We start from the raw sequence: 27561 nt of genomic DNA on the forward strand, positions 1-27561 counted from the left end.
GGGAGCAATGAAACACCCAAGGCCAGCAGGCACTCAACACAGCTGAGGTTCAAGTGTTTTAGAGCTGGCCAGGTCCTTGAAAAAGGCATCATGGGGGACTTGACCTCCCCTTCTCCCTTCTCCAAGAAGAAGGCAGATAATTAATAAAGGTGAGGCCTAGTGACATTTTTCAAAGGTTTGATCCATGTCCTCAGCTCCTGACTCTTCAGCATCTTATCATCTGGAGGACTCTATTGCTTCTTCAATTTCAGTGAGAATTGGCTGCTTCTAGCCCCAAAAGCATCCCTGACATGTCCTTGGTAGCACCAGATTGTCACCCTGGAGCAAGGACCTGAGGAGTCACTGGCCACAGCCTTGTGCCTGATCACCACCAGACCAACACAGGCAGCTCCTGGACTCATTGCAGAGCAATTGTTAATGAGTGGATGGTGACTGTGGGAAAGGCTTTAATTCTGACCTGAAACACGTGGGTGTCAAAACATTCTTCGTTAGGAAACACTGATTTTCCTGAAGCCCTATTAAAATTGTGTTGTCCAATCCTCAATGGATGAGAAAAAAGCAAGAAATTCTACCTGACAAATTAGAACTAATACCAGGCAGAGTCATGGCAAGAAAAAAGCAACCTGCAAATCCACAGCATTACTCTTTTTTTTTTTTTACCCACTTTATTTATGTTTCTATAAACATTTTAACTACTGGACATTTCATAAACCGTAAAAACAAACCTTCCTGCCCCCAAAATGCAATCTAACCAGCTTTTTGGTCAGACACCAGCAATGCTGCCAGGGCAGGTAGGTGGTATCCCTAGATAACCTCCACTGGGAATGAGCCAGCAGCCTCAAGCCTCAGATCCTGAGCCTCTGAGCGATAGAGACAGGACAAGTTTAAAGACCTGGTTGCTCTGCCACTCCAGGAGCAGGAGAAAAGTGGGGTGAATAAAGAATTTCCCTTGGTGGAAAGTCAGAGTCTGATGGAGGGGCTGCAACATCCACTTGCAGGATCAGACGCAGTGACCTTGGCAGGCTGTGGAGCAGCCTCAGGGCTGTGACAGTGCTGGGGATGGAGACCACGGCCCAGATGCTCCTTCCTTCCTTCATTCCTTCCTCCCCAGTGGCCCAAATGCTCCTTGTTGCCTTGTTTGCCAGGTGTGAGCAGGGGGAGCTCCTTAAATCCGCTTTGCTCCCTTGCAAGGACAGGAGTTTGTGGGTGCTGATCCCTTGGGGTGGGCGGGCTGTAAGGCACAGAGGGCAGGGCAGGTGGGTGTTGGGGTGCCAGGGGAGCCCAGCCCAGCCAGGTGAGCCAGCTCTGAGTGCCAGGTACCCCGGTGGCCCGGAGGGAAGCACCGTGTCACACCGGGGACGAGAGCAGCACAGGGACTCTCAGTTGCCCAGGTTCATGTCTGTGCCGTGGATGAGCCAAACCAGGCGGAAACAGATGGCCAGGAATCCAGTGCCCAGGAGGTCCCCCAGGGCAGTGAGGTAGGGGATGGAGAAATTATCTGGGTCCAGAGCCTTCCTCCACATCAGGCGCACAATCAGGTCAGCCACGTAGAGCAGGATCCCCACCTGGGAGAGAGAGACAGGAGGGCAGAGACAAGGTCACAGACAAACCCTGGGCTCAAAGCCAAGGTGAGGTGGCCATGGCCAGGGAGCCAGAGCTAACAGGGGTCCCTGAGCACTCACACCTGCCCCAGAGAGCTGAGGTTCCTCACTGGGATGGGATGGGATGGGATGGGATGGGATGGGATGGGATGGGATGGGATGGGATGGGATGGCTGTAGCTGGCTCCTACCTTTTGGCATCACATAACCCACAGTGCCACAGCCCTCTGCTGCCAGCCACAAGTGTGGAACCCTGCTTGAACTGCTCACCAGCCCTGCCTGGCCACACCAAAAGCATCTCCCAAAGGTGCAGTTCCTACCCCTGTGCCTTGAATGGGAGTGCTCCACTCACTCCACCAGCTGAAGGGTTTCTGTGAATATGCAGGCAACCCCAAAGGACAAGTTCGTAGACAGACTTTTTTCTCTTCATCCTCCTTTTTCCATTAGAAATTCAGATCACGTCTACTTTGTTTTTCCTAAAAGTCTCAGTGGACAACTGGAGTTTGAGGCAGTTTTTACATCAAAGCTATCCCAAGCAGAACTGACATGTTAAAAAAAAATAAATCTTTTTTTTTTATCTCAACAGTTTAAAAATCTTTGTTGTGATTTCTTTTAATTCTTATTTCATTCCCAATTCTGATAAACAGATGGCAGAAAAAAATACTTCGGTTAAAGATTAAAGACTGTCTAGTTAATTGAATTAAGAAGGAAGAGAGAATTTGCACCCCACATCTGTGGTCCCTCCATGGGAGACCACAGCACATCAGGAACCAAAGCCTGAGGCAGCATTTCTAAAGGTGAAAACTGCAAGCTGGGTTGGGAGAAAGGGAGGAAGAGAGATGGGGAAGTAAATTAAATAACAGAATCACAGAAACTAAAGCTGGCTGGAAACTTGCGAGTTTTACATAGATCATTTGTCTTCCTCAATTCAGGATCAAATACAACCACGTCTTTCCTGATGGAAAATTTGTTTAACTTGTGCTAAACAACCCTCATAGTTGGAGATGCCACACTCTAAGCAATCAGCCCCTGAGCTTTTTTTCCCCCATTTTTGTTTTTCCCAACATAAATCTGCCTTTTTCTATTTGAAACCCATGACTTCATGTTTCCTCCCCTAATGACCACATAGCAAATGTTATTCTGTCCCTTCCTACAGAAATATGGCAATTTAAAGGCTGTTAACCAGACTTTTCCCAAGTCTCTCTACTTTGGAATAGTTAACCCCAGTCCATTCAATCACTCCTCTGAGGTCACATTTTCTGGGCTCTGATCTTGGGCTTCCTCCAACTGACCCAAACTTCCCCCTTTTTCTTTCTGTCTTTCTTTATAAAGTATAACAGAGGGGAAAAAAGGGCCAGGCTGAGTGTACCCTCCTCCACTGGCGTCCACAGGAATCTTTTGGGGTCAGTGGTGTTGCTGGGATGCTGCTCTTTCTGCTGTCATTTATTCTTGAATTTGCATGCTTGGCTTTGGTTGAGGAGTTACCTCGATGCATAAAGAGAAGAATAAATATTTTCCTTTAAACTGTGGCTGTGCTTCTGGGCTTAGGGCTGTGCAAAGGTCGAGAAAAACTGATTGTTTACACACACAAGGAATTCACCCTCAGACACAAGGCTGCTTGTAAGGCAAAGTGAGAGTCAGCCACCTCATCATGCAAATCAATGAATCACTCATTTTAAAGGGCAAGTGAAGTCAGAGCTCTGTGAGTTCAGGCAACAGCCACATGCATTTCTGAGTGAGAAAAATAAAGTTTACAGGGCAGGAAAAGCAGCAAAAGGGAACAAGCAGAACAAACCAGATGATCTGCTCATTGCCTACCAGGAGCTTTTACTTTTGAAGATGAACTGCTCAGGGCTTTCTCTCTGTTTTTTGCCCACAAGGCCCTGCCCAGAGGGATTCCTTAGGTCTTCACTATAAAATGTGACAGTGGTTTACAAAATGGGTGGGGAAACCTGCTGGCTGCAGTTCACTGCTTCTCACCTTGCTGGGGTAACTATTGGCAGCCTGGAAATACTTGGAGCTTAGAGACCCAAGGAGGGAACATTTTCAAACAAGGTGCTTCTTGCTAAGTGTGTCTCTGCACACTTACTGCAGCTCAGTGGATGCCGAGAAGTTTTTCCTCCTCTCACACCCGATCCCTCACTTGCCCCAAAGCACAGTTGTGCTCATGTGGGAAACTAGAGCCTGGCAATTTGGGTGAGGTATTACTGGAGCTACAAAATGTACATGATTCCTGGCAGAAGCACACCTGAAATGACAGGAAACAGAGGCTGCTGCTGAACGTTTTACTGTGACTCCTTTTTAACCTGGAGAATGCTGGTTTTATGTTATCTGATAGATGCCTTTTGGATGAGAGTCTGGGGTTTACCTGCAGCAAAGCAGCAGCCAGATAGAACATCACAAAGGTGAAGGACAGGGACGTGTGGCCCCCCTGCAGCAGATGGATGGTGTAGAGGAACACGAGGTGCCCTGGGATAACCAGGAGGAACAGGACCCGGGCTGACTTGGAATTCACCCCTGCAGAGCAGAGACAGAAACGGGGTAAGAGGAGTTGGGAAGGGTGAGGGGAGGACAGGACACAGTTCATATTTTAGTGCATAAACCTGGGGCTGCCCCCTCCCACCAACCTCATTGCTAATGCCTTCTCTAGATCACACAAACACAGCAAGCATCTGCAGGATCAGCCCAGCAGCTTTGTCTAGCACTGAAACTGCATGCCAAAGGCTTTGTGCTTCGTGCTGATCCACTCTGATTTTTGCAGAAACTCCTCTCAGCTTCTTTCTGCCTCCCACAACTTCTGCTGTGCCTTACTGCAACAGATTTTCCCAGTTTATAGTTGGATCTAGCACCAACTCTCAACTTAACAGAGAAATTCAAGAGGAACTCTATAAAGACAACAGACCCCAAACTGACTTTTGCTGATTCTTAAGTATTTCCAGTGCTGAAGATGGAGGAATTGCTGATTTTCAGCAAGATTGTGGTCTATTCACTGCTCTGTCCACAGGTGATGGCTGTAGGCCGCCCATTAAAATGACTTTCTGTTAGATCAAATCTAAGATTCTTTTTCAATTACTTTCTTTAGTGCTCCCTGAAGGCCACTTTCTTTGCATGCCAGTGAGCAAATATGCGTTAAGCCTTTTTTTCATGCTGCCCACTGCAAGGATGCTTCCTCTTTGAGTGAATACTGAGGAAGGGGAAAGTTCTGTCATTGAAACCCAGCTGATCCTCCACCAGCCAGGCTTGGGAAAGGAGCTATCTGTGATGACAGAGAGACATGGACACCAAGGGTTCAGGGTCTACCTGATGAGAAGAATGTGGTGCATGGGTTGGGCCAATTCTGCCTCATCTTGTATGGCAAAACACCAGGCATGCTCCAGAAGTGCAGGAATGTAGAAATTCGGCTGGCTTGGATGGCAACCAGATTCCCTCCAACACCTGTGAGGGCAAAACACAGAAAACCTGTAAACCACCTTCACCACAGCAGAAAACAGCAGGAAATAGCAGTCCAAAACCCAGCCTAATGAGAGGCAATCTGCATTCACTGAGAGCAGCAGTGAGAGAAAGAGAAAACCTGATCCCTGCATCCCTAGGGGTGCTGCACTCTTCACTTTGCAGGAACAGCTCCTAAAAATCAGGAAGGCTCCAGTAATTGTGTTCTTCTGACTGCTGGCTGAAAACATTTTCCCTTTCTCCCCAGCACTGGATGTAAATGCCACGTGGCCTCTGAAGATTATTTAATTGCACCTGGTTGGACACAGTGAGCAATACCTGGGGAAAGCAATGCAGATGCTGCTCATGGCCACTTCTTGGATTTACTCACTCAGAGAAACATTATGTTTGAAAGAAAACAAAAAGTCACAGAGAATGATTATATGTCTGTCTGAAGGTACCTAACACACTTGTTAAATGAGAAGGAATCATGAGAACGAATTAGAACCCAAAAATGTTAGCTAATTAAAGTAAATTAATTCATTCCAGACTGATTAATTGCGGTAAACATGAAAAAGCAGCTATAGAGGGATAATGATCTGTGGAGCAAACTTCCACCACCCTAAGTATTTTCAGGGTGGAAATGCCACAGAAAAGATAACGGTGAGCCAGATGCTACAGGCTTCTCATGTTTTTCCTTCCTTGGAGAAGAAATCATCATTAAATGTGATATTTTCCAGATGGGAATCAAAGTGAAAATACTCAGGCTGTCTGATTGCAGCTGAAGGTGGGACCTGAGCCGTGCCCTGCCACGCTTTGCACGGGCAGAGTGAAGAGCTGCCTGTGCAGAGACACAGAGCACTGCACACCTCTGCCAGCAGCTCTGCCACACGGGTCACCTGTCCCCACAGAGCCAGCTCTGGGGCTGGCACTGCTCAGCCAAATTCCTGCTGACTTTCCCAGGCTGGCTCCTTCACTAGCTGTGCTGGAAAGGGTTGGTCAGCAAGGTCGGAGTCCTCATGCAGGTGCAGGAAGGTGGCAGCTGGGTGACTCCCTCTGTCACTGCAACAGGACACCACGCTCTGAGGGTGGCACAAGGCCCTGGGAACCTGGGTTTCCCTGGAATGGGCCTGTCCTACGAGAATGTTGTAATAGCAGAAAAATAAGCTAGTGGATCTTCAGTGATACCAGGATCCCCAGCAGTTTGTACTGATAGGTGAGTGCATAAAAGTACTGTGAATGAATATAAATATAAATATAAATATAAATATAAATATAAATATAAATATAAATATAAATATAAATATAAATATAAATATAAATATAAATATAAATATAAATATAAATATAAATATAAATATAAATATAAATATAAATATAAATATAAATATAAATATAATATCAATATATGCACAAAATATGTTGAGATATATATATAAAAATCAAATTATATCCAATCCATGCATATAATCTTTATATATATAAAAATATAGATATTTATCTCATGCATAAATATAAATATAAATAAATATAGATTATAAAATGTAAATATAATATATAATTATATAAATATAGATATAGATATAAATATATACAAAATGTGTTTATATATATATATAAATCAAATTATATCAAATCCATGCATATAATCTCTCAGATACATACACATGTATAATCTAATTATATTAATAGTTATCAACATTCTTATAGGGGATGATTGCACTGCACAAATCACTGAGTGGAGGGAAGGAAACAAGGGAAAATTGATTTATTGTGACATCCCCGTAGGTCTGATTTTCTGAAAAGTGTCAATGCAGCTCTCAGAGATGCTGTTAACCTTTTTGCACAGCTCTGTCCTCACTGCTATTTTGCTCCAGAGACACTTCCAAACATAAGCAGGAACATGATGATGACCAGTAGCTTCACTTCCACCCATGATGGGAGCAGGGAATTGAACACTGATCTCAATGTAGGGGCAATGGTGGATGCCAGAAGCCTTGGGAGGAACGGAGGCATAAATAAAGGATGCATAGAACCCCCATACCCAACCTACCATTAATCACAGGTGTGAAAACTGCCATGCCTTCAAAGTTTGGGTCAGTTACAGTTTTGTCCAGGATGAGCCCACCAATGCTGTTAAGAAAAGGACAGCAAATGAAGTTGGACCAATCTTTTCCCAGGGCAATTCCTACACTGAAAACAGCACAGTGCCATGGGTTACTGCATCCTCCCCAGTGCCAGGGCTGGACTGTTCACCATATACTGCTTTTACAGCTCAGCTTCCACCTACAGAATGCATTACAGATTTTTTAATGGCATAATGAGTTCAGAAGAACCTCCTTGCACACCCCCAAGCAAAACTAGTAGTGGTTAGGAAAGCATTATCATCCTCCCACAAAGTTTTGTTACACTTCTATATCACACTTAGCAGTTTTTAAAAATTCTCTTCCAGATCTCAGCTGAAAGATGTAGCACAGGAAGAAGGAACTACCTGGCTCTCCATTTACCAGCATTTTCTCTTTACAGCTGGATAAGAATGAGGTTGAAGCCTGACAATCTGTGATGATCAAAGCCTGACAATTTGTGATGATCATCATCTGTGCTTTCAGTTTCCTGGCTTTCACCCATGTGGTGCCTGGATGTGCGAGTGAGACAGAATGATTTGCTTTTTCCAGTCCTTTGGGGGCTCCTTATCAGCTGTCTCACAAATAAGACAGACTGAAACCCTTTGGCACAGTTTGTATCTCCTTTATGCAGGACTGAGAAGAACCAGAGGCAATTAAAAAAAAACAAAACTGAGAATCTTGTCTGGCAAGAGGATATTCTGCAGCAGGAGAAGGTGCTGCATCAGGTGGCACACAGTACTTCAAACTTTACAGACTGTAAGAGAGTCTGCTGGAGAGCCACCAATGGCTGAGAAGCTCTGGGCAAATACCCTGCTGCTGTCCCTGCCAGTGTCACCTTTGGTGGCCCTCTAAGTGAGCCCAGGGTGTCTCTGCAGTGTGCACACAGGGCTGGGAGCCGTGCCTCAGTTTACCTGCTGATGCTCATGGCAACAATAACTGGCTGCCACCCAGACTTCAGGACTTCAGCCAGGGAAGGACTTTGCTTGGCAATAGCAACCCAGAGAGGGATCATGACAATGAACACAGCACAGATCAGAGGAGAAAGGTACTTCACATCTGGCAAGGGAAAGAAATCTCGAATTAAATTCCCTTTAGCTTCACTGGTTGCCAAAATCATAATGCACAAAGATGGGAAGAAATGCAGCAGGACTCTTGCTCCAGCCGAGTTATGTTACAGGAAAAATCACATGAAACATGATAGTCCCCACAAAACCACCTCATTCCACCACAGAAATCCATAATTAATCCCTGAAATTCACTGCTGGAGGATGCTGTTTGAAAATCAGCAGGATTCAAAGAAAGTTATATTTGAAGACGAACAACTCTCCAATTCCATCTCCAACTAAGAAAGAAGAAAAGTTACAAAATTTCTGGCTTCAGGGTACAAATCAAACAGCAGGGCAATGGGGAAGATCCTGGGTGGAAGCTGTATCCCACTTAGGGCAGACACCTCATACCTTCACCTAAAACAAGAGGTAAGAAATACTTTAGGAGGCAAGCTAGCAGAATTGCTGAGCAGCTGGTCTGCTCTATAGGAACAAATGTTCTCTGGCACCTATAAGCCAGTTCAGATCTGGGGTTTCTTTTGTGCTAGCTTGCATGTGTTTCCATTAGGTGCTTTTTCCATTCAGCAGAGGCATAGACTTGCAGTGATATTTAGAAGCAAAGAAATTAAAAAATAAGATGTGCAGCACTAAAAGAAAATAAACATGACTCAGAAGCATGAGAAACACCTTCGAGCAATGGGGCTGATGCCAACCCTTTTGATACAAAAATGCTTCTTCAACAAAGCTCTCCATCTGGTCTCTGAGCTGGGGCCAAAGGCAGTGGGATGTAATGCTGGCTTTGCAGGTAATCTGGGAGATGAAGCAGCTCAAAGTGTGCATTTTTAAAAACACCATTGCCAGGGCCTTGGGCTACCTGGATGCGACAGCACTGACGTGATGGCATCTGCTGTGAGAGAAAGGCTCTTACACAAAGAGGTGCAACTCTTCCTGAGAGGCTTCAGTGGGCACTGAAATGCAGCTCCTGCTGGGAGTTAAGAGTTTTGTCAATGCTCTTTGCCCTCTGGAGTCATCTAGGACAGGTGGGTTGTATGACAGATCTAGCTGCTGTACTGGGTCTCTTACCCACACCACATGTTGTTTTGAGCAATTAATTCCTTCTTAAATAACGCAGGCACAGCACTGGAGTTGATCAAACCTTATCAGAGCCCACAGAAAGACTCCTGGTAGGATGAATGGTCTTCAGGCTCCACATTCCAGTTCTGCTACATTCTCTCACAGCAGCCCATAAGGAAGCTGAAACCCTCTGGCACAGTTTGTATCTCCTTTATGCAGGACTGAGAAGGACCAGAGGCAATTAAAAAAAAATTGAGAAAAAAATATCTCTGGCAAGGGGATATTCTGCAGAAGGAGAAGGTACTGTATCAGGTGGTACAGAATACTTCAGACTTTACAGGCTCATCAGTATTTTTCAGGATACATACACATTTTGGTAAGACCCAGAAGTTTTTAGAGTGTGACCTGCACCTTCTTACACACTGGGCAGGGAAATGGATTTGTTCAAGCACCATCAGCAGTGCCATCCTTCTACCTGCTTCATTTCATGCTCCCAATGATTTGGTGTCTTTGTGCTGACTATTTTCCATCTCAAGAGGCTCTTTAAACTACTCTGGCAACCCCAGAAATGCTCTCTGGTCACAGCCATAGAGGTTATCGTGTTGTTCTGCCCTGTGCTCCCTGGGAGATATTATCTGAGGCACAGCAAGTGAAAGAGAGATTAGCTTTACAGAAGCAGGTGCAATGGCATCATGGAAAAATCCTATTTAAAAAAAGCACCTCTGAAGCTCAAGGAGGACAGGATGGAAGCGATTCATAGGCCTCTCCCTGCAGTGTGTGCTCCTTCACTCCCTCACTTGTGCTTGCACATGGAATGAGTTATGCAAACTGAGAACAGCTGCCTCACTGCTTCTGCTCAGTCTGAAGCAACAGTTTGGGTTTCAAATGCAATTGAGTTTCCTGGATCCTTTTATTTTCCCATTTCTGTTCTAGCTTAGGCTCACAGTAAATAGCCTAACACTTTAAAAGCAGCAGACATATATCACCAATGTTTTGAACTTCTGAGGGTCATCAGGTGCCCAAGCCTTTGGCAACCAGCAGCACAGCTAACCCCAGACCACAGCATCTACTCAAGAATCCTGCAGGCAAAAAACACTGCAGACTACTTCCCTCCAACTGAAAATCCTGTTCATCCATGACTCTCCATGTGAGAGCATAAAAGAATATTTTACTAGTGCCAAACCCCTGAAACTGCCTTGTGAAGAAGGACCTGCTATTACCCATGCACATGAGGTAGTTTTGCTTGGCTAGTGACAGATCGAGGAACAGAGTCAGTGTCACATATGTCAGCCTCCTGTTCCAAAGCTGCACAATACATGTTGGTCATTTCTTTGACAAATCCCTTTGTGTTTACCAGGCTCTGCCTTCCAGTTTGTTACTAAAAGACAGCCTGGAAAAAGCCTCTTTGGTCATTTATCTACCCCAGTGGCACGGCAGCCTCCATTCTGAATCATGCCAGAAATGCTGAGGCAGCCTGCAGTAATTTCACAAGGATTTGTGAGCTCCCTTGCTGAGCTGCAGCTCCCTGCTGAACACTGTACCTATGTATTTGAAGAGTGTGCTGCTGATTCCTGCCAGGAGGGAAAGGGTTATCAAATCTCCCAGGCTCGCTGCTATGGGTGTGGCGACATTGTCTGGATTGATCCCAACTTTCCTTGCTCCAATGATCACACCAATCATCACCAGACCTAGAGAAGACACAGAGCAGGCATCAGAGAGAGCATTTGGCTGTGTTTTACCCCAGAGCTGCAGGGATGTGGGGGTCTAGGAGAAGCAAGAAGCACGTTACCCACAACAGCACCATGCAGCTGGAGATTGGACCCCCCCAGGAATTTGTCCTTTTGTTTTCACCAACCTGAAGTGCATGACTCTGTCCTTATAAACTGCACCAAGGGCCCAGAGGCACACAAGCAAATTCCAGGGATCAAAGCAGATACCAGCAGGCAGCCCAAATGTAGAAGCTCCCCTCCTGAGCAGCCTAATCTTTGTTGCCTTGAAGCAGGACCAGGCACGAAGCACACTCATAGATAAGCACACAGCAGGCATGCAGCAGCCTCTTGGTGCCATCCCCTCCTCTGGATTCCACAGCACAAAGTTATTTTCCATATTAGACTGAAATTTCTCAAAGTTTGAATCACCAAGGAGCAATTTCTCAAAGTTTGAATCACCAAGGAGCAATTTCTCAAAGTTTGAATCACCAAGGAGCCTTACAGTGGCCTGCATTAGCCTTTCAGCCCAGCCATCAGACTGAGCCCTCATGTCCCAGAGCCTTTGGGGCTGCTTTAATTTGCTCTGGGTGGATATTGATGCTGTGAGCAGCTCCAGAGTCAAGGGCTTATGGTGGTGGCCTCTGAGGGGCACCTGGAATACTGAGCTGCTTTTCAGCATTGCTGGGGAGAAGAGAGGTTTTGCCTGCCCAAGTAAGTTTAGGAGCACAAACTCCAGACTCTGGTGAACATGTGGGAATCCCTCAGCCATCAGATCTCTCACAGGCCTGTGGAAGAAGCACCTGGAATAAGCCCTGGCCAGGCTGCATTGCTAACTAGCAAAGGCAGCCCTGAGACAAGACATGACACCCCTTCAAAGTCCTTCTGTGGCTGACAGGCTGCACCAAAGGAAGCCCAAGAAATGGTGATTCCCCCCAGCTCACAACCTCTCTGCCAGCCCCTCCAAAGCTGAGCATGCACAGGAGCTTCAGTTCTACCCCAAGAAATGCTACATATGCATCCTCCCTTATACAGCATCCCTTACACAAAAACACATCCTCACACAGCGTGACATTTCCACAGCAGCCCTCCCAGACACCCACACTCCCCTCCCCTCAGCACAGTTCATGCTGCTCCCCTCCCTGGCCATAAAAACAGCAGCTTCCCATCGTGCACACCCACACACAGGCTGCCTGTGGCATGTCCAGGGAAAAAACTGATGTCAAACCCGAGACAGCACAGCAGCAAAGCCTCTCTGAGCACACCAAGCAGGGAGATTGTAGGAAGAGCAATGAAAGCTGAGCTGCTGGTTTTTAACAACTGCCTCATCCAACGTTTTTCATCAAAGGCATCCACAGTCAGCCTTTGACTCCAGCTTCGGGATATGCAGTTGTTCTAACTCGTCCCTTTCATTTAGAAAGCTTGCAGCATCCTTTGTGCCAGCTGCTCTATTCAGGGTATCATGCTGCCCTCGTATGGCAGACCCACGAACTGGAGATCTTCAGTCCTCTCAGAACAGCTCCTGCTGTCCAGCCCATCACATTCCCCTGGAAGAGGAAAGCCCAGGGGAGAGAACTGCCTGGCTCCCAGCTCACAGCAGGCAAACTGCAGGGCGTGGGGACACCCAAATCCATCTCGAGCGTGGTCTGGATTTGTCAGCTAACAGACCCTCCATTCCCTGGGTGACATTATTTCACCCTCCCCTGGGAAAGGGACAGTGTAGATGGCTCATGTGACACCCAAGAGACACGGAGTGGGGGTGTTTGTACAGCCATGCACAGCTTGGGGCACTTTTCATGTGTCAGGTGAAGCACATTTTGATTCTGCCTGTGGATGCTGTGAGCAAGAGACCACGGGGGAAGAGAAGCAAAGGCAGGATGCAGAGAGGATGAAAGCAGCAGACACAGCTCCCTGCATCCCTCCTCCCTCTGCCAGAGCAGAGGGATGCCAGCTGGGCCTCCCTGCAGGAACAGGGACAGTTCATTCCCCACCTGAGTGCTGCATGTTTGATCTGAGGAAGCAGAGCCACTCACCAAGGGAAAGTGCAGCTATGAAGGCCGTGGTCACGCTGCTGGCACACAGCACAGCAGCCTGGCTCAGCTCCACAGAGCCCTTGGAGATGGCTCCCAGGATCACAGCAGCGACAGCAGCCAGCAGTCCCACCACAGTGGCCTGGACCTGGGGACCAAAGCACAGCTGGTGAGCACTCACCCACATCTGCTGCTGGCAGCCCTGGCTCCACACGACTGCAGCACTGCCACAGCCTGGAGGGCAAAGCCTGGCACAGATGCTGATTGTTTGAGTATTTAAACAGCATCCCTGCAAGGCTCCACTAGATCAAAAAAGAAATCCTGACAAAGTTTGCAGAAAATCTCTGGGGGCCTGCAAAGGGCAGATAACACTTCAGCAAAGGACACTGAGTCCACCAGCAAAGGAATAGCCCTGGTCAAGACAAAAATGGGCTCCCCATCAGCTCTGCACTCCAGAGGCTTGGAGCAGGGAGATAAGGGAAAGCACACAGGCACATGCTGCCAGCCCTGAGGTCTTGCCATGTGCAGACTCTAGGCTGGCTCCTGGATTTTAACAAGCAGAAGAATTGCCTTTACAAGAGGCAATTTCTCCCATCTCTCCCCTCCTGCCCAAGGCTGATTCCCAAACAGTGCCAGTAAATGACAGGCTTTATCCAGGGGCTGCTGTGAAACAGGGATTGTGCCACAGCTCCTGCTGCAAAAGGAGTTTTATTAGTTCAGTCTGTCCACAAAGGCAGTGAATGTCTAGATGTGTTTTACAGCTAAACTACAAGCTCTGGGGCCACACAGAGCTTTACTGGAGGTCAAGTCCTGGCTCTGCTTGGCTGTGTTGAGGATACCTGCCCCAAATCACCAGCTGTGCATTCAGCACTGCTGGAACAGCTGCTGCTGGTCTGCAACACAGCAAGAGAAAAGGGACTTTTGCATCTCCCAGCTGAAGTGACTCACCTGGATAAGGGCTAAATTGCAGGTGGCCATTTTCCATTGCTTCTGGGCATCATCCATCTGTCCAGTGTTAGCCTAGGAGTCAAGAGAGACACTCTGAAAAGCTGTTTCTGTGGTACAGGTGGCTGCTGAAGGCAGTTTCACCTGGTCCCTGGGGGAAAGGGGCTCTCAGAAAGAGGCAAATGCAGGTCACCATCTCCCAACCTTCCCTGCATTTCCTTCTTGACACTTTCCCACCATCCCAGTGTCCCAGGGGCATCAGAGACTCACACTGCAGGTGCAGAGGTGTTGCAGGGCACCCAGCTAAAAGTGAAGTGGGCATATCCATCACATCTCACACAGACAAAAAACTGAACAAATTAAACCATTTTTTGCCCTTTGTTCCCCCTAAATTGCTCTGGTAAGCTATAATTTCTCCTGAGGCATAATAAAAAAAGACCAAAGTAAAAAAAAAATTGCTTAGGGAGACAGAAGAGATCAAATACAGAGCAGCAAAAGCTGCTGCAGGTTCCAAGAAGCCTCAGTCTGCTCCCCCCAAGGTAGGATTTCTGGGAAGCCCTCAAGGATCAATACCCACAGAAAAGCAATCCAGCACTGAAGCTGACAGCTGTGGAGCCCTGCCTTTGTCTCCTTCATGTGTCACAGGGCCCCAAATACCAGCAAGTGGCCACCCAGGGATTAATTCACCTTCAAAGTGCAGATGGAAATTCTCTGTTCCAGTTACAAAATGAGGGCAAACACATTATTTTAATGCTCACACCCCACTAGTTTCTAGTTAGCAGAAAAGGGCATCTCTCATACACGGTGTGATTATATAAATGAAGAATCTCCTGATGTCTCCTGCTAATCACCCCCCTCCCAACACTCCCCACCAGCTTGTTAACACTCACAGCAGTGGAGAGCCTGGATGCCAGGGTCATCTCCAGATTTCCCTTCAGGCCAACCAAGGCAGGAACCAGGATAAACACTTCTGTGATTGTCCGGAACACGTCCCAGTGCTGGAAGAAAACAAAGTGACCTCAGCTTGTGCTGCTGCCACGTCCTCTCAGCACCTCCAGGTGTGCTGTGCACACAGGGGCAGATGCTGCCCTGATGCATTTTATGTTTTGCATTTTGGGAGGGAAGGAAGGAATTTTCAGCTTGCAGTATTCTCCCTCATCTCATGCACAACAAAGCACTGCACTAATGGGGAAGGATCTTTCCTTCTAGGGGCAACAGAAGATTTTGGAAACCCACAAATTAAAACCTGCCTTTAGCATCAGCCAAGACCAACATTAAATGTCATTAAGGTTCACAAGCCAAATTAAATAGAGAATGTTCTCCATCCCTTGCACTGAAGATTTTGGAAACCCACAAATTAAAACCTGCCTTTAGCATCGGCCAAGACCAACATTAAAAGGAATTAAGGTTCACAAGCCAAATTAAATATGTTCTCCATCCTTTGTACTAACACTAGAACCTCTGTGATGAGAACCTAGGTACCTCTGCTGCTAACCAAACTCACAGGAACAAAACCAAAGATCTGGAAAATGATCTCACAACAAGAAGTTGTGTCTGTCTTTTCTTACCAAACTTCTAGTCAAAGGAACAAAACCAAAGATCTGGAAAATGATCTTGCACAAGAAGTTGTGTGTGTCTTTTCTTACCAAACTTCTAGTCAAGCATCTAAGACTGGTGGGGGGAGGGAATGAGATTTTTGCATCTCTTCTCTACAGGCAGTTCCTAAGTCTTCCTGTTGCCAAGCACATTCTTGGTATAGCTGGAAAAGGTTTTGAATTAAGATATCTCATAAGCCAAACTACTGGGCCAATATCTTGGCTGTTGTTGTTCCTCTGAAGCTGAACTGTACAAAGCTCTTGAACCAGCTGCAACACCAGAGACAATCTGAAAACGTAAGAAACTGTTGACTGACAGGTCAACAGGTTCTCTAATTTTTGTACCATAGAGTGCCTTGGAATAGAATTCATCCCTCCTCTGTGCATTCAAGGGTGTTGGCAAAGTCCTGCTGTAGGCAGAGAGGTTTAAATCAGGATGAAATCACAGAATGGGGCCACTCAGCATGAAGGAAAAGTAATGAGCCCAACATCTAAGATCAAAAAAGGGTGGCTGCAATGATCAGAGGTCCATCTAACCCATCCTTAGCTCTGCCAACAATCCAATATGGGTGTATAAAACAAGAATCTACAAAAACAAGTGAATGGGATACCTCTCCTGTGCATTTTCCAGACTCTGACTACCTGCCACAGGGTACTGAGCTGGTGGGGGTTTCTGCACACTTCCCAGTGTTGAAAGGCTTTCTCTTTCAGGTCCTCATCCAAACTCCCCCCTCCAAGCAATGTGCCATCCTGTGGCACAGATTTCCATAGTTTAGCTGCACATCACATGAAGGATCAATTTGTTCACTCCTTCCAACTTGTCACTGGCTAGTACCCATGGTGGTCCCGAATTCTGTCACTAGAGGACAAAACAAACCAGCACATCCCTACCCACCCTGGGATTCCACATCCACTGGGAGTCTATAAACCTGAATATCCAGGTGGCTGGACAGACTCAACAAATGGTGAGACATTCAGCTGCCAGCCTGTTAGGAAATACACACAGGGTGGAACAGCTCGGTGTTTTCTCTGGCTGGGCCATGGGAGGCTGTGGGAAGGTGGTGCTGTCTGTCTGCTGGGAAGACCTCACAGCTTCCTCTCAGTCAGGATGAATGAAACTGGGGCTGAGCCAGTCCTGAGCATGTGGTGCGAGGCACCTCAGAAGTGCAGATAACAGGCAAAACGTTATTATCAATATAAAAAAGGCACTTTTCCTGGCAGTGGTGGAAAGGCACGATTCAAAATGTGCAAGGTACGTTCCTGCTGCATAAACAGCCAACAACACAAAAATTATTTGACACACTACAGTTTTGTTTAAATATGTTCACATGGAACTTAAATACCTGAGAAAAGCCAGGGGTGGACATCTCTTTTAAAGATTCATGTCCCCCTCTCTCCTCTCTCTGTAATTAAGAATAAAGACCCAAACACATCTTTGACGCCTTCAAAAGAAAGAGGAGAAAACACAGACTTCACAGTCACAATGTAAAACTCCCAACCATTTAAAGCACAGAGGCATGCAGAAATTCATACTTAAGACCTTGCATATTTTGCACATAAAAAGACATAAATAGAAAGCAACAGAAAAACTCAACTGTTTGTATTTTCCATGCATACCATCTTTGGGAAAGATGACTTTGGTATATCTAAGTAAGCTCCAATCCTTGTGACATAATAGATTTTGCAGGTCTCAGGCCATCAGAACAGAAGTTTCAGCATATGAGGTATGATTTTTTGGGACTCTGCCTTACATATAATTACACCTGAAAGCTCTGAACAATTAATAATCACACAACTGTACTAATAAAAAAAAATAAAAGCTGACTTAATTGCCTCTATTTGAGTCTCATTAGTGACTCACTGAGAGCCTAAGGAAAGATTCTTAATGATTTATACCACAACAGCCAGGACTTCATTGTGTTAGTACTGTAAAAATACAGAATAAACAGATGATGCCTGTGCCATCAGCTTGCAGGACTATCAGCTGGAGGAGTGGCTGTGGGGCACTTTGGAGCCATGCAGGTAAGGAATTACCTGAATGAAGACACCTGGACAAAGCCTAGGAAATGTCTCTGTCCCTCGAGACGAAAACTGGTCTAGAAAGAACAAAAACGTTCCATGCAGCATTGCAAACCCACACAGGCAGATACAGAGCCAGAAAGAGACTCTTTCCCACCTCACATCTTCATAATGGAAAATCAGCCCTAAAACTCAGCTCTGAAGAAGCTTGGTTAGTAATTCTATGTTCTACCCACAGCAGCTGGATCTGCTGGTGGGGTCCCTTAGAGGAAGAGAGGTGATCATGGATGCATTGAGCCAGGCCCCAGCCCCAGTGCAGCCCCCAGCCCCAGTGCAGCCCCCAGCCCCAGTGCAGCCCCCAGCCCCAGTGCAGCCCTGCTGGAACTCCTCACACTGTCCTCACAGACTCAACCTGTCCTGTTCCTTCCCCATCCATCTCCCATGGCAGCAGCTCAGAAGCCTCAGAGGTTTTTCATTGCTCTGAACAAGTCAACAGAAAGATCAAAATATCCCAGACTACAAAATGCAAGCCAATTAAAAATCCTTTTCAAAGCTAATCATCTCATGGCTTTTGTCAACAAAGGACAGAGTTATCTTATATCTGTGACTTTTATTTGGACTGTGTCCCACTCCAGTGGCATGGAGAGGGAAAATGAAAGGGAAGCTTTCCTCCTGAATTCTCTGGTTTGAAATCTGATCAGCCAACTTCAATATGATTCTTCACCTTACTGTCAAAAACTGGGCCAAACACTGGCAGGGCCCTGCAAGGTCTCCAGCAATGCCAGCCAGCCCAGAATCCAGACGGACCAGCAGCCAAGGACCACTGGACAGAGGCAGAAATGTCCAGAAGGAAAAAACCTGTGCTGTGCTATCAGCCCGGCAGAGAGACTGCATCCCCTGCACACACAGGAAGAGAAAATGGCAAACATCTTCTTTGGGCATCCTTTTCCTACAGCATGGGAGACCCAGCTCTGTGCCTTAGAGCCAACTGGGCTAGATAAATCTCTTCTGTTGATTTTTCTCTTAAACAGTAATACAAACAGTTTTTGATTTCATCCCAGAGCAGATCAGAAACTGCTAAAGTCCTGAGAGGTTTGATGGGATACAAATGAGCAATTTACACTCTGCTCTCTTTACAGCCATATGAGCCCTGCAAAAGACAGCATCAGCTAGACTCAACACAGAACCAAGCTATTTCAAGATATTTTGTATGTAATAAAAGAAGGGCAGCAGGATTAAACTCAGTATTATCTATGCTGTAGATACCATCCTTAAGCTTGCCCATATATCTCCCTGTCCAAGGCAGACACAGAGTTTCCTAAGAATGTTTTGCAGCAACTACAAATAGGGCAAAACATTCCTTGGACAGAAGAACCACTAGAAAATGGGCAAACCAGAGAACAGACTCCTGGACTTGAAAAACCTGTAGTTTGAGTATGTGAGCCCTCATGCCTGGCAATATGAGTCTTATGGTACCTGGCCTCCAGCAAACAAACTTAGTGTCAGGTTTTAGTTGGACAGGATTGTGAGTTTGTGTCTCTCACACTTGCAGCAAAATAAACAGCTCAAAGATAAAGAAGCACAGAACAATATCCCAAACCTTTAAAGGCTAAGATCTCTGCATTTTCCCAGCTACTAGTTTTGTTTTTAGCTGTGGGGTTGTGGATACCATGGCAGCTCACCTCACTGACATCTCTCCTGTGCCATTTGTGGCTCTAAGTGCACTGGGCTCCCTCCTCTGGGAGCTGAACTCATGGACTGACCATTTCCATTTCAACATACTTCACCAAAATATACACTTCCTGTGGTTGTGGTTTACACCTGACCCCATTTCTATGAGTCAAGTGAGAAAATACCCAAACTAGATTGCTCATTGTTATTTAAAGGACAGGTGCAATGTAACACATATGTGGCCTGTGTTTCCCCTCAGTTTGGATACAGTTACGTTTTTGAACACAGCTCAGTTCTTAGCAAGTGAATTGATTTCTTCTAGACAAACAGCTATTCACTCCAAGGTACAGAGTGGGTATGTGCTATGTCTTTCTCCTTCTTTGAGACAAATGCTAACTATCAACATAACATCTTGGGTAGTTTGAGAACTTCTGTAATGCTGCAAGACAGGTCTGTGCCTAAGCACAGCACAAGGTGGGGATGACAAACACAGCCCAGCAACTGCCTGTGCCACTCCAGTTAACCCTTCTTTGATATTCCTTGTGCTTCCTTTAGTTCAACTTCTCTGCCTTCTTTGTTTCTTCCAGTGCAAGAAAAAAACAAGCAAGGTATTGTCTTTCCAAACATTCAAGTATCCATATTTAGCTCCTCCTGTGGTATTAATGCCAGAGAGTCCAATGTACTCCAGTGAGCTCAGAGTGTAGGATATATCCTTGAGAAACTCTGCCAGCCTTTTGATTTGTAAATCCACCAGCATTAGATGCCCAAACAAGATCAAATTTTGCATTTCTATTTGTGCCACCAGTACAAAGGAAACACGGATGGGATAGATCCTGCTTGGGGGCACAATGGTGTAAATGCTGCAGCACTCCCTGGCAGCCAGGGGAAGTTATTCTGAATTTATACCCACCTCAGGAGCTGCCCAAGAAGCACATAGTTTGTAGGCAAGGCTAATCATTTTATGGTGGCATGCCTCTCATCAAGGTATCTAAATGCTTTCTAGACCAAAGATTATATTAGGTTGTTTGCAAAGAAATGAAAGCATGAACTTGCCTCCAAGTAAAACAGGTAGATAATAACAGCCCTGACCTAGATCTCCTTATCAGCAATTTTTGAAGGAAAGAAATGATATCATGCAACAGGGGAATATGCTGCAGCCTGATCCAGTTGCTTCACAGGAGTCTTTACCAAAGTGTTCAGCTCTACAGAGAAAAGGGAGCACCCAGTCTAACACACTCAGACAGTGCTAGGCAGCCATCTGAAAATCAGTATCCCACATCACAAGGAACCCAGCTACTGATCTAAAGGAGATGTATGGTGTGCCTCCAGCACAGGAAAAGCCTACAGCCATACTGCTGACTGGCTGCTAGGACCATGCTCATTAAAAACAAACAAGCTCAAATACTCAAGGTCAGAGCCTTAGCCCACCCTCTCACTACAAGTTGCCTAATCACAGGTACCTACTTGAACAACATCCATCAAGAGGCCAGCAGCTACCATTCCCAAGCCAGCCAGAAGGAATGGCAAAAAAATCTGGGAGGCAATGGAGAATGAAGTCTCTGGGAGAAATCCACTGGCTGACCTGGTCAACTTGCAGGTGAAACCTCTCAGCTTCTTGCCGTGGAAGCACAGTTCCAGCTGCAACTGGGTGACCACCATGGTCACACACTGTTACCCCATGCTCAGCAGGAAAATGGAGGGAGATCAGGGCATGACACAGATCCTCTCTGTAGCTCTCTCCAAAGCCAGAAGGAATGTTTTTCCTCAAACTACAGCAACGATGCCAAATTCCTTTAGTTTCTTCTCCTCCTAGGAGCACGTCCAGACGATTGCAGCAAGGGTTTTCTCCAAAATTGGTTCAGCTGGGTTGAGCCCAGGTGGCAGCAAACTCGGTGGACACAATTTCTCTGATTTATATCCAGGGGGGAATTAAAAAAGAGAAGAGAAGATTGTAGAGATGCTTGTGGACGAATAGAAGCGAGCCCACACCCCATTCAGCTCCCACCACTTCAGTAAAAACCAGTAAGACCTGCTCAGGCTACAGCACTGAAAGAGTAACAAGTCATACAAGAATCCCTCAGCGTGCTCAAACACACTGGTGTCCTTTCTCCTCGGGTTACATTTCTCGTCAGAGCGCGGCGCGCGTTTGATACGACGGTTTAATGTGTGAGCCTGCTGCCAACCAGCCCAGCTCCCTCGCTCCCACCACAAGCACTGCCGAACTTTCCTCACTGTCCCGAGGCCGAGGAGGTGGGGAGCTACCAACCAGGATCCATTCTGCACTTCTCCAAGGTGAAGAAAGGTCAAGGCAAGCAGGAGCCCACGCTTCTCTCAGCTGACGGCGTTACGCAGGTCTGTCCCCAGGCAGGTGACATGGCTGAGCCGGCTGGTGACACAAGATCTGCCCTTTTAGACCCCGGCCCCTCGTGTCCGCTCCATGGTGGGGCAGAACAATCAGGCTGTGCCAGCTGCACCTCTGAATGACTGGCTCTCGGGAGGAAAAAAAGTTCAGAGAACCGGCCAATAAGCTTCAAAAGCGAGCAGCCTTATCTGCTGTCATCACTTCAACTTTCTGCTAGTTTGCAAAGGCCAAGATAAGAGTCCTAGCTGGAGCTCATTTAAGGTAGCTCCATAACCTCTCTGCACAGAGGGAAAGGGCACGCTGTGAGCTGGTCACTCTTCCTGTTCTAAAGTGAAACATGCTGCTCCTGCACGCTCCTGGGAAGTACTGTCTTTGAGAGGAGGGTCTCACCCCAGAGGCTTCATGGTTAAGGAGTTTACACAAGGTCAAAAATCAGAGCTGCACCCTGGCTACATACAGCCAAAAAAATTTGTATCCTGCTCTGTAAAGGCTTCAGCTCAAAGTCAGGCATGTAGGGAAAAGAGTCACGGTATTATGCCTGGGCTCCTTTCTAATAATTATTTTGGGCAAACTAATTGAATCAGAGGGTCAAACAGCTTTAAAAACCACCTTTTAGGATGGATCTACTCTTTCTCTCACATTCCCTGCAGAGAGGAAAAGGCTAATGGCTTGTGGACTCTGTCCTTGTGACAGGGTCCCCAGCACTGTGGGGGAGTTGGAGACAACATGACATGCTTGCAGCTAAATTGGGAACTGAGGAAGCTCTCGGCCGTTTAGACAGTGTTCCTTTGGTCTGAGTTCACACAACCGAGGTGACAGAGCAGATCTCCCTGCAAGCAAGACAGAGTGGAAACAAATGCAAGCTGCAGAGGCTCTGTCCTTCGCTGCTTTCTAGGCTGGTATTTTGGTACAGCCCCTAAAACCTTCTCCCCTCCCAGCTGCCTTGGTGTGTACAGTGACTCCACCACCTAACAATGGTCCAGTTAGCTGAAAGCTAACAGGAGAGCACATTTCAGCTAATCTAACTGGAAAAAAAGTCCCACAAAATCTGGAAGAGGCAGGTTAATAAAAATTCTGTAATAACTACACATGACCCAACCTCTTTATACCAGCTGGGAAGAGAGAAATGTCAGTATGAAGGCCCAGTTCTAGTTAGTCATTTACAGAGGCTTCAAGGAAATAAAAGACTATTTCTGGACAAAATTTCTGGACAAAAACATAGGTTTTCCAGCTCTAATAATGTGCCTACCTAGTCCCATATGCCACTGTATCAGCTAACTGAATTGATGACAGGCAGAAGCATTAATGTAAAGGAAATATCAATGAGACTGAATGACTCAAATGACATTAAGAAACACAGCAGCAACACATCCTGTACTAAAGCACCAGCCTGACGGGGTTTATGAGTTTATCACGCTCCATCTCTCTCCTTCTAAGCAAGCACCATAAAAAGCCCTCAACCGATAAATCAGTATGCAGGGAGGTAATTGGTGCAGGTGACCCGTGTGTGTACACTGGGCCATTTTACTATGCATTTAAGGAGCCTCTGATAAAGAGCCACACCATATTTATCAGTAGAGAGATGCACCACATTTTCCTGGCAAAGAAATATACCTTATTTGTCCAGAAAACGTATATTAGGTTTGAGAAGAAAGAAAGCATTGCTCAACAGTGGGAAAAGGATTGTAACTAGCTATGGAAAAAACTAAAAAAAAAACCCACAACAACTCACGGCTGCGCCACTCAAGATGGTGAAACCTGGAGAGGTGCACTGCTGCCCTTCTCTGCACACAGGTACATCCTCATGTTGCCAGCTAGTCAACAAGTAGCACTGTCCTGGAGGAGTCAAAGCACAAACAGCCTCTTGGGTGAGCCCTGACCCTGATCTACATCCCCCCTCCACTGGCACAGTACAAAAAACAGAACAGAAAGACAGCAAGTGGCTGAGAGCACAGTTTCACGCCTACCTTGTCATCCCTGCAAAGACACAGAAATGGCAGGAGCTCTCAGAAGGTGGCAGTGCTGGCAGCAGGCAGCAGGACCCCAGCACCGCGGGCTCCCAGGAGAGTGATGCTCTCCAGGGACTGCACATCCCAGCTGCTGGAGCTCTGCACTCCTGACTCTGGCAGCTTTCTGTTACACCAAGCAGGGAATTTTTGTTTCTAACCTTGCTCTTCCCCTCCTCACTTTAGGAAAGGGCAGAGAAGAGAGCTTTAGGGGAGAGATGGAAGCGGGCAGATGGAGAGTGCCTGGGGCCCAGGGACTCTCAGGGAGCCACTGCTGTCCCACAGAAACAGCAGCAGCAGCCAGGCAAAGGCCAGGACTGGCTCAGGAGGGCAGGGCAGCAGCAAGTCCTTGCTGAGATGTGCTCAAGCAGTCCATGGTCATGCACAAACAGCCACTGTGCTCATTGCCAAGAGCCACATTTCCTATGAGATGTTGCATGAGTTGACTTCCCATACTTTAAGCACTACTATGATGGCTGTTAGTGAGCTCTGTATTTGCAAAAACAGAAAACAGATTTTTGCAGTTTCAGAGGAGAATGAGGTCTGCCTCACATTCTGTTCATATTAGTGGCTTAGTTCCCTCTAGAAAAAGAAAAAAAAAACTCTCAGGGAAGAAACATTGAAGGAAAAGTCCTCCTCCAACATCACAAACCCATCTGCAATGCATTTCGCACTTTAATAACCCACAGTAGGAAGAAACATATATTTAATGTCAGAGATCCATAGGAACAGGCAGCTCTAGAAAGTCTAAAAAATAAAAACTGAAGTAGCTGCTCAGTGTTCAAGGCTCTTGGGAATAATGTCTAAGGAGACAAAAAGTAGTTTGACACTGGGTTCTGCATTTGCCTGGTGTTCTGTGATCTGACTAGGCATTCTGCTGGGTATCAAGTACATGCTAAGGTCAGTTAAGGATACTGTGTCACTCCTAAGCCTTTATAGCTCTTCTAGTTCAGGGACATCAGCCCTGGGTTAATGACAGAGGAGCACAGCCCCACATTTGTGAAAGTTGTCAATGTAAGCACTGCAGCTTCTGTGTCCCTGTATCAGATAGGTCAGGGTAGCTTGACCTCACAGCTAGTTAGTCAAATAAAAAGGTTAACAAAAAGGCATGCTGTGAGAGGAACCCAGAGTGCAGAGGCATGGTAATTTATAATCAGCTTTAAACTGTCTAAAATTAGGTGCTGATCATTGCCTTAGAGGTCTGTATTGCTGTACCATAGGAGGAAAGGTCTTACCCTGATCCCTACAGAGTCAGAAATGGGACTTGAGGAATTCAAGTCCTCTGCTGTGAGGCCTTAGGAAAGGACGTGGTGCACAGGCAGGGCTGAGCTGTTGTATGAAATGTGAACAGTGCTGGGCTGGCTGATGCCTTGTGCAAGGAAGAAGAGGGTGCAGGACTGTCCAGAGCTACATCCATGAGTGATGTCACCCCTTTGTCTGCTGCAGGAAAGCACCGTGCCACCCCAGGCTGCACTCACCCACCCTCTTCCCAGGACCAAGAGGAGATCTCTGCATATTCCTAATCACTAATCAATTAGGAGTCCACATCCCCAATCAGCCTTCATGTACTCCTTAGTACCGTGTTCTCTTTTTTATCCAGAGGAAAGGCAACCAGAAAAGCACCACGTGTCTCTTGAGAGCTGCACAGTACATAATAGCTGATTTTGAGGGACATGCTGGCATAGGAAACTGCTGCAAATCCTCCCTTACTGTGCCATTCCCAGAGCAAATCCCCTGCCTGTGAAGAAAAGTCCCCCACTTATCCCACAGCAGGTGTGTCAGATGAGTTTCTTCCCCTTACCTGAACATAATCCAAAACCATGCCTGCCAAGACCATGCCAAGCCCAGCTAGGAGGTATGGCAGGAGCACTTGCAGGCAAATTGAGATTGCTGACTCTTCCTGTGACTTTGCCATGGCTGCTTTCTCCTCAGCCAGCAGCTTCTGCTGTGCATGCAGAGAGACATCCTCTGCCTCCTGGCTGCCAAGTCGGCTCTCTCTGTGTTTACCCTTGCTCTTTCCTTTGTGCCGGGCTCGCTCTCCATTCCTAGACCTGCCCTCTTTTCTCCTCTGCCGAACTTCCTCACCTTTCATGGTGCCTTTCTTGAATCACAGTTTTTCTGAAAAACAAAGTCAGAAACAATGAGATAACAAAAAGAAGAGAGACAGGAAGTATCAGGTAGGTGAGAGACAGGCACTCCATTAACCTGAAGGCAAACTACCGCTTACTCCCCAAGCCCAAGATACTCTGCTGGCCCCAATATTAGTAATTAATTTACCTTCAACTTTGTGTAGAGTGGAACCAATCTCTCTTTCTGTAGTTGCATCTCTTCCTAGGCCTGTGCTCACGCTGCAGTGCTTGCTGTGCATCCTGGCTGTTCCCCTGAGAACCCCAGAAGAATAGTGCTGCACATGGCCTGAACTCTTGACCCACCAGCTCTTACACTGGGAGTCACAAAGAACTTATGAGCAGCAGAATCCAAACCTCTTCAGGACCTGACTCCTAGCCAAGAAATGGGAGCAGCTGACTTCCTTATATCCTGGCATCCCACAGCTCAGCAATGGACCAGCATCCAGGTGTGTACTGTGCTTACTACCTAGCATAGCTGCCCACCACTCCTCTATAACAGGACATTACTTTGATCTTCGTGCTAATCTGGATACTTTTCCTTCCTTTCGTGCCTTAGTTGACACACATGCACTATATGACTCATCTGTCTACAGAGAAATTGCCATGACCCCACAGCATCTTACAAGAAAAAATAAACATGCAACATTGTAACCAGCCCTTTTTCTGCCTTCAAATCTCATTTCTTGATGGAACTGCCACTCATACTGCTGGCCCAGGCAGTGCCCCAAGTCCTTAACCCATCACCTCCTGCCAGCCCCCATCGGGATCAACCTCTGCCAGATGTTCCCTGATGCTCTCACTTCCAGGACGGAACACCCCGAGGCCCCGCGCTACCCTAGGCAGGACCATCCCTCTTCTTCCCCCAACATCTGGAGAGCGGCGGAAACAGCTGGGAGGCCCCAATGCCGGCTTGGGGAGGGGGGGAGCGGAGGGAGGAAGGAAAGATGGGCAGAAAGAGGAGGAAAATGTGGGGAGGAAACTCCCGCTCTGCGGGCGGAGGACGCGCGGCCCCGTCCGTGCGTGCGCGGCGCTTACCGGCTCCGTGCGCTGCCCGGGCCGGGGCTGTCCCCGCGGGGCCGGGGCGATGCGAGCGCGGGCGGCTCCCGCCACATCTGGGCGCGGCGGCAAAAATGTTAAGAAGGCCTTAATTGCGGAGGCGGCGCCGTGAGTGGCAGCCGCCGGTCCTGCCCCGGCGCCGTGCCCGCGCCGCCCCGCCGGCAGCACCCCCGGGCCCCTCCCGGTACCCCCGGCAGCAGCGGGACGCTCCCAGCAGGGACCGGTGTCGCTCGGGAAACAGGAGGCTGCAATTAAGAGCTGCGGAAAGACGTTTCCTCTGTTTGGGTTCGTCGGGGTGGATTTTCTTTTTTTTTCTTTTTTTTTTTTTTTTTTTTTCCCTCCTCGTTTCGGCATTTTCGGGAGCTCGTGTTGCGAGCTTCCTGCGCAGGAGCCTGCCTCCGCCACCGGCAGAGCACAGCTCCCGTTCATACGGCTTTTCTTCCCCTCCCGTCCTGCATCAGCGCGTTAGAAATGTGATTACAGCGCCCATCACTTTTAAGCACATAAATCTCGCTAAGCACTGGGGTAACCCATACTCATGCAAGTCTCCTGAATCATGCAGCTCAAATTTCCAGAACAATTGAGGATATTAAATCATACCTCAGTACCAGAGCAAACTTATATCCTGCTGAAGTCTCTCAGATGTCATGCTATGCTAAAGGGCTCTTACAGATAAAGCGGTGCCCCTGGCTCAGAGCAGGGCACACCAAAAGGACTTGAAGGTTTTGGTAAGTGGCAGTAACGAAACCCTGCAGCTGCTGCGTGTC

General features: G+C 47.1%; 1 protein-coding gene across 6 annotated transcripts; it reads right to left on the bottom strand.

Annotated features, from left to right (window-relative positions):
- Positions 1 to 645: 645 nt before the first annotated feature.
- On the bottom strand, positions 646 to 27561 carry SLC41A3 (solute carrier family 41 member 3). 6 transcript variants are annotated; one of them, XM_039734115.1, is made up of 11 exons: positions 27395 to 27561; positions 25411 to 25727; positions 14847 to 14954; positions 13960 to 14031; positions 13015 to 13159; positions 10817 to 10963; positions 8067 to 8211; positions 7083 to 7162; positions 4901 to 5035; positions 3969 to 4117; positions 646 to 1565 (listed from the first exon to the last, which is right to left on the bottom strand). In XM_039734115.1, the coding sequence occupies exons 2-11, from the start codon at positions 25699 to 25701 to the stop codon at positions 1380 to 1382; spliced, it is 1458 nt and encodes a 485-aa protein (XP_039590049.1). In that variant the 5' UTR covers positions 25702 to 25727; positions 27395 to 27561; the 3' UTR covers positions 646 to 1379. The 6 variants fall into 6 exon arrangements, with proteins under 6 accessions (XP_039590049.1, XP_039590050.1, XP_039590051.1 ...); XM_039734116.1 differs by lacking the exon at positions 27395 to 27561 and adding an exon at positions 26774 to 26862; XM_039734117.1 differs by lacking the exon at positions 27395 to 27561 and adding an exon at positions 25887 to 26192.

This window comes from Passer montanus, unplaced genomic scaffold, assembly GCF_014805655.1.
Source record: "Passer montanus isolate IOZ18808 unplaced genomic scaffold, ASM1480565v1 scaffold9, whole genome shotgun sequence".
NCBI lineage: Eukaryota > Metazoa > Chordata > Aves > Passeriformes > Passeridae > Passer > Passer montanus.

Bases quoted from the DNA above. Each gene is read 5' to 3' on its own strand.
- SLC41A3 (XM_039734115.1), bottom strand. From the start codon at position 25,701: ATGAAAGGTGAGGAAGTTCGGCAGAGGAGAAAAGAGGGCAGGTCTAGG. The intron at 14,032-14,846 runs GTGAGTGTTAAC...CTTGACTCCTAG, and splicing joins CATCCAGGCTCTCCACTGCT to GCTAACACTGGACAGATGGA. The intron at 7,163-8,066 runs GTAAACTGAGGC...TTTTCTTAACAG, and splicing joins GTTGCCATGAGCATCAGCAG to CATTGGTGGGCTCATCCTGG.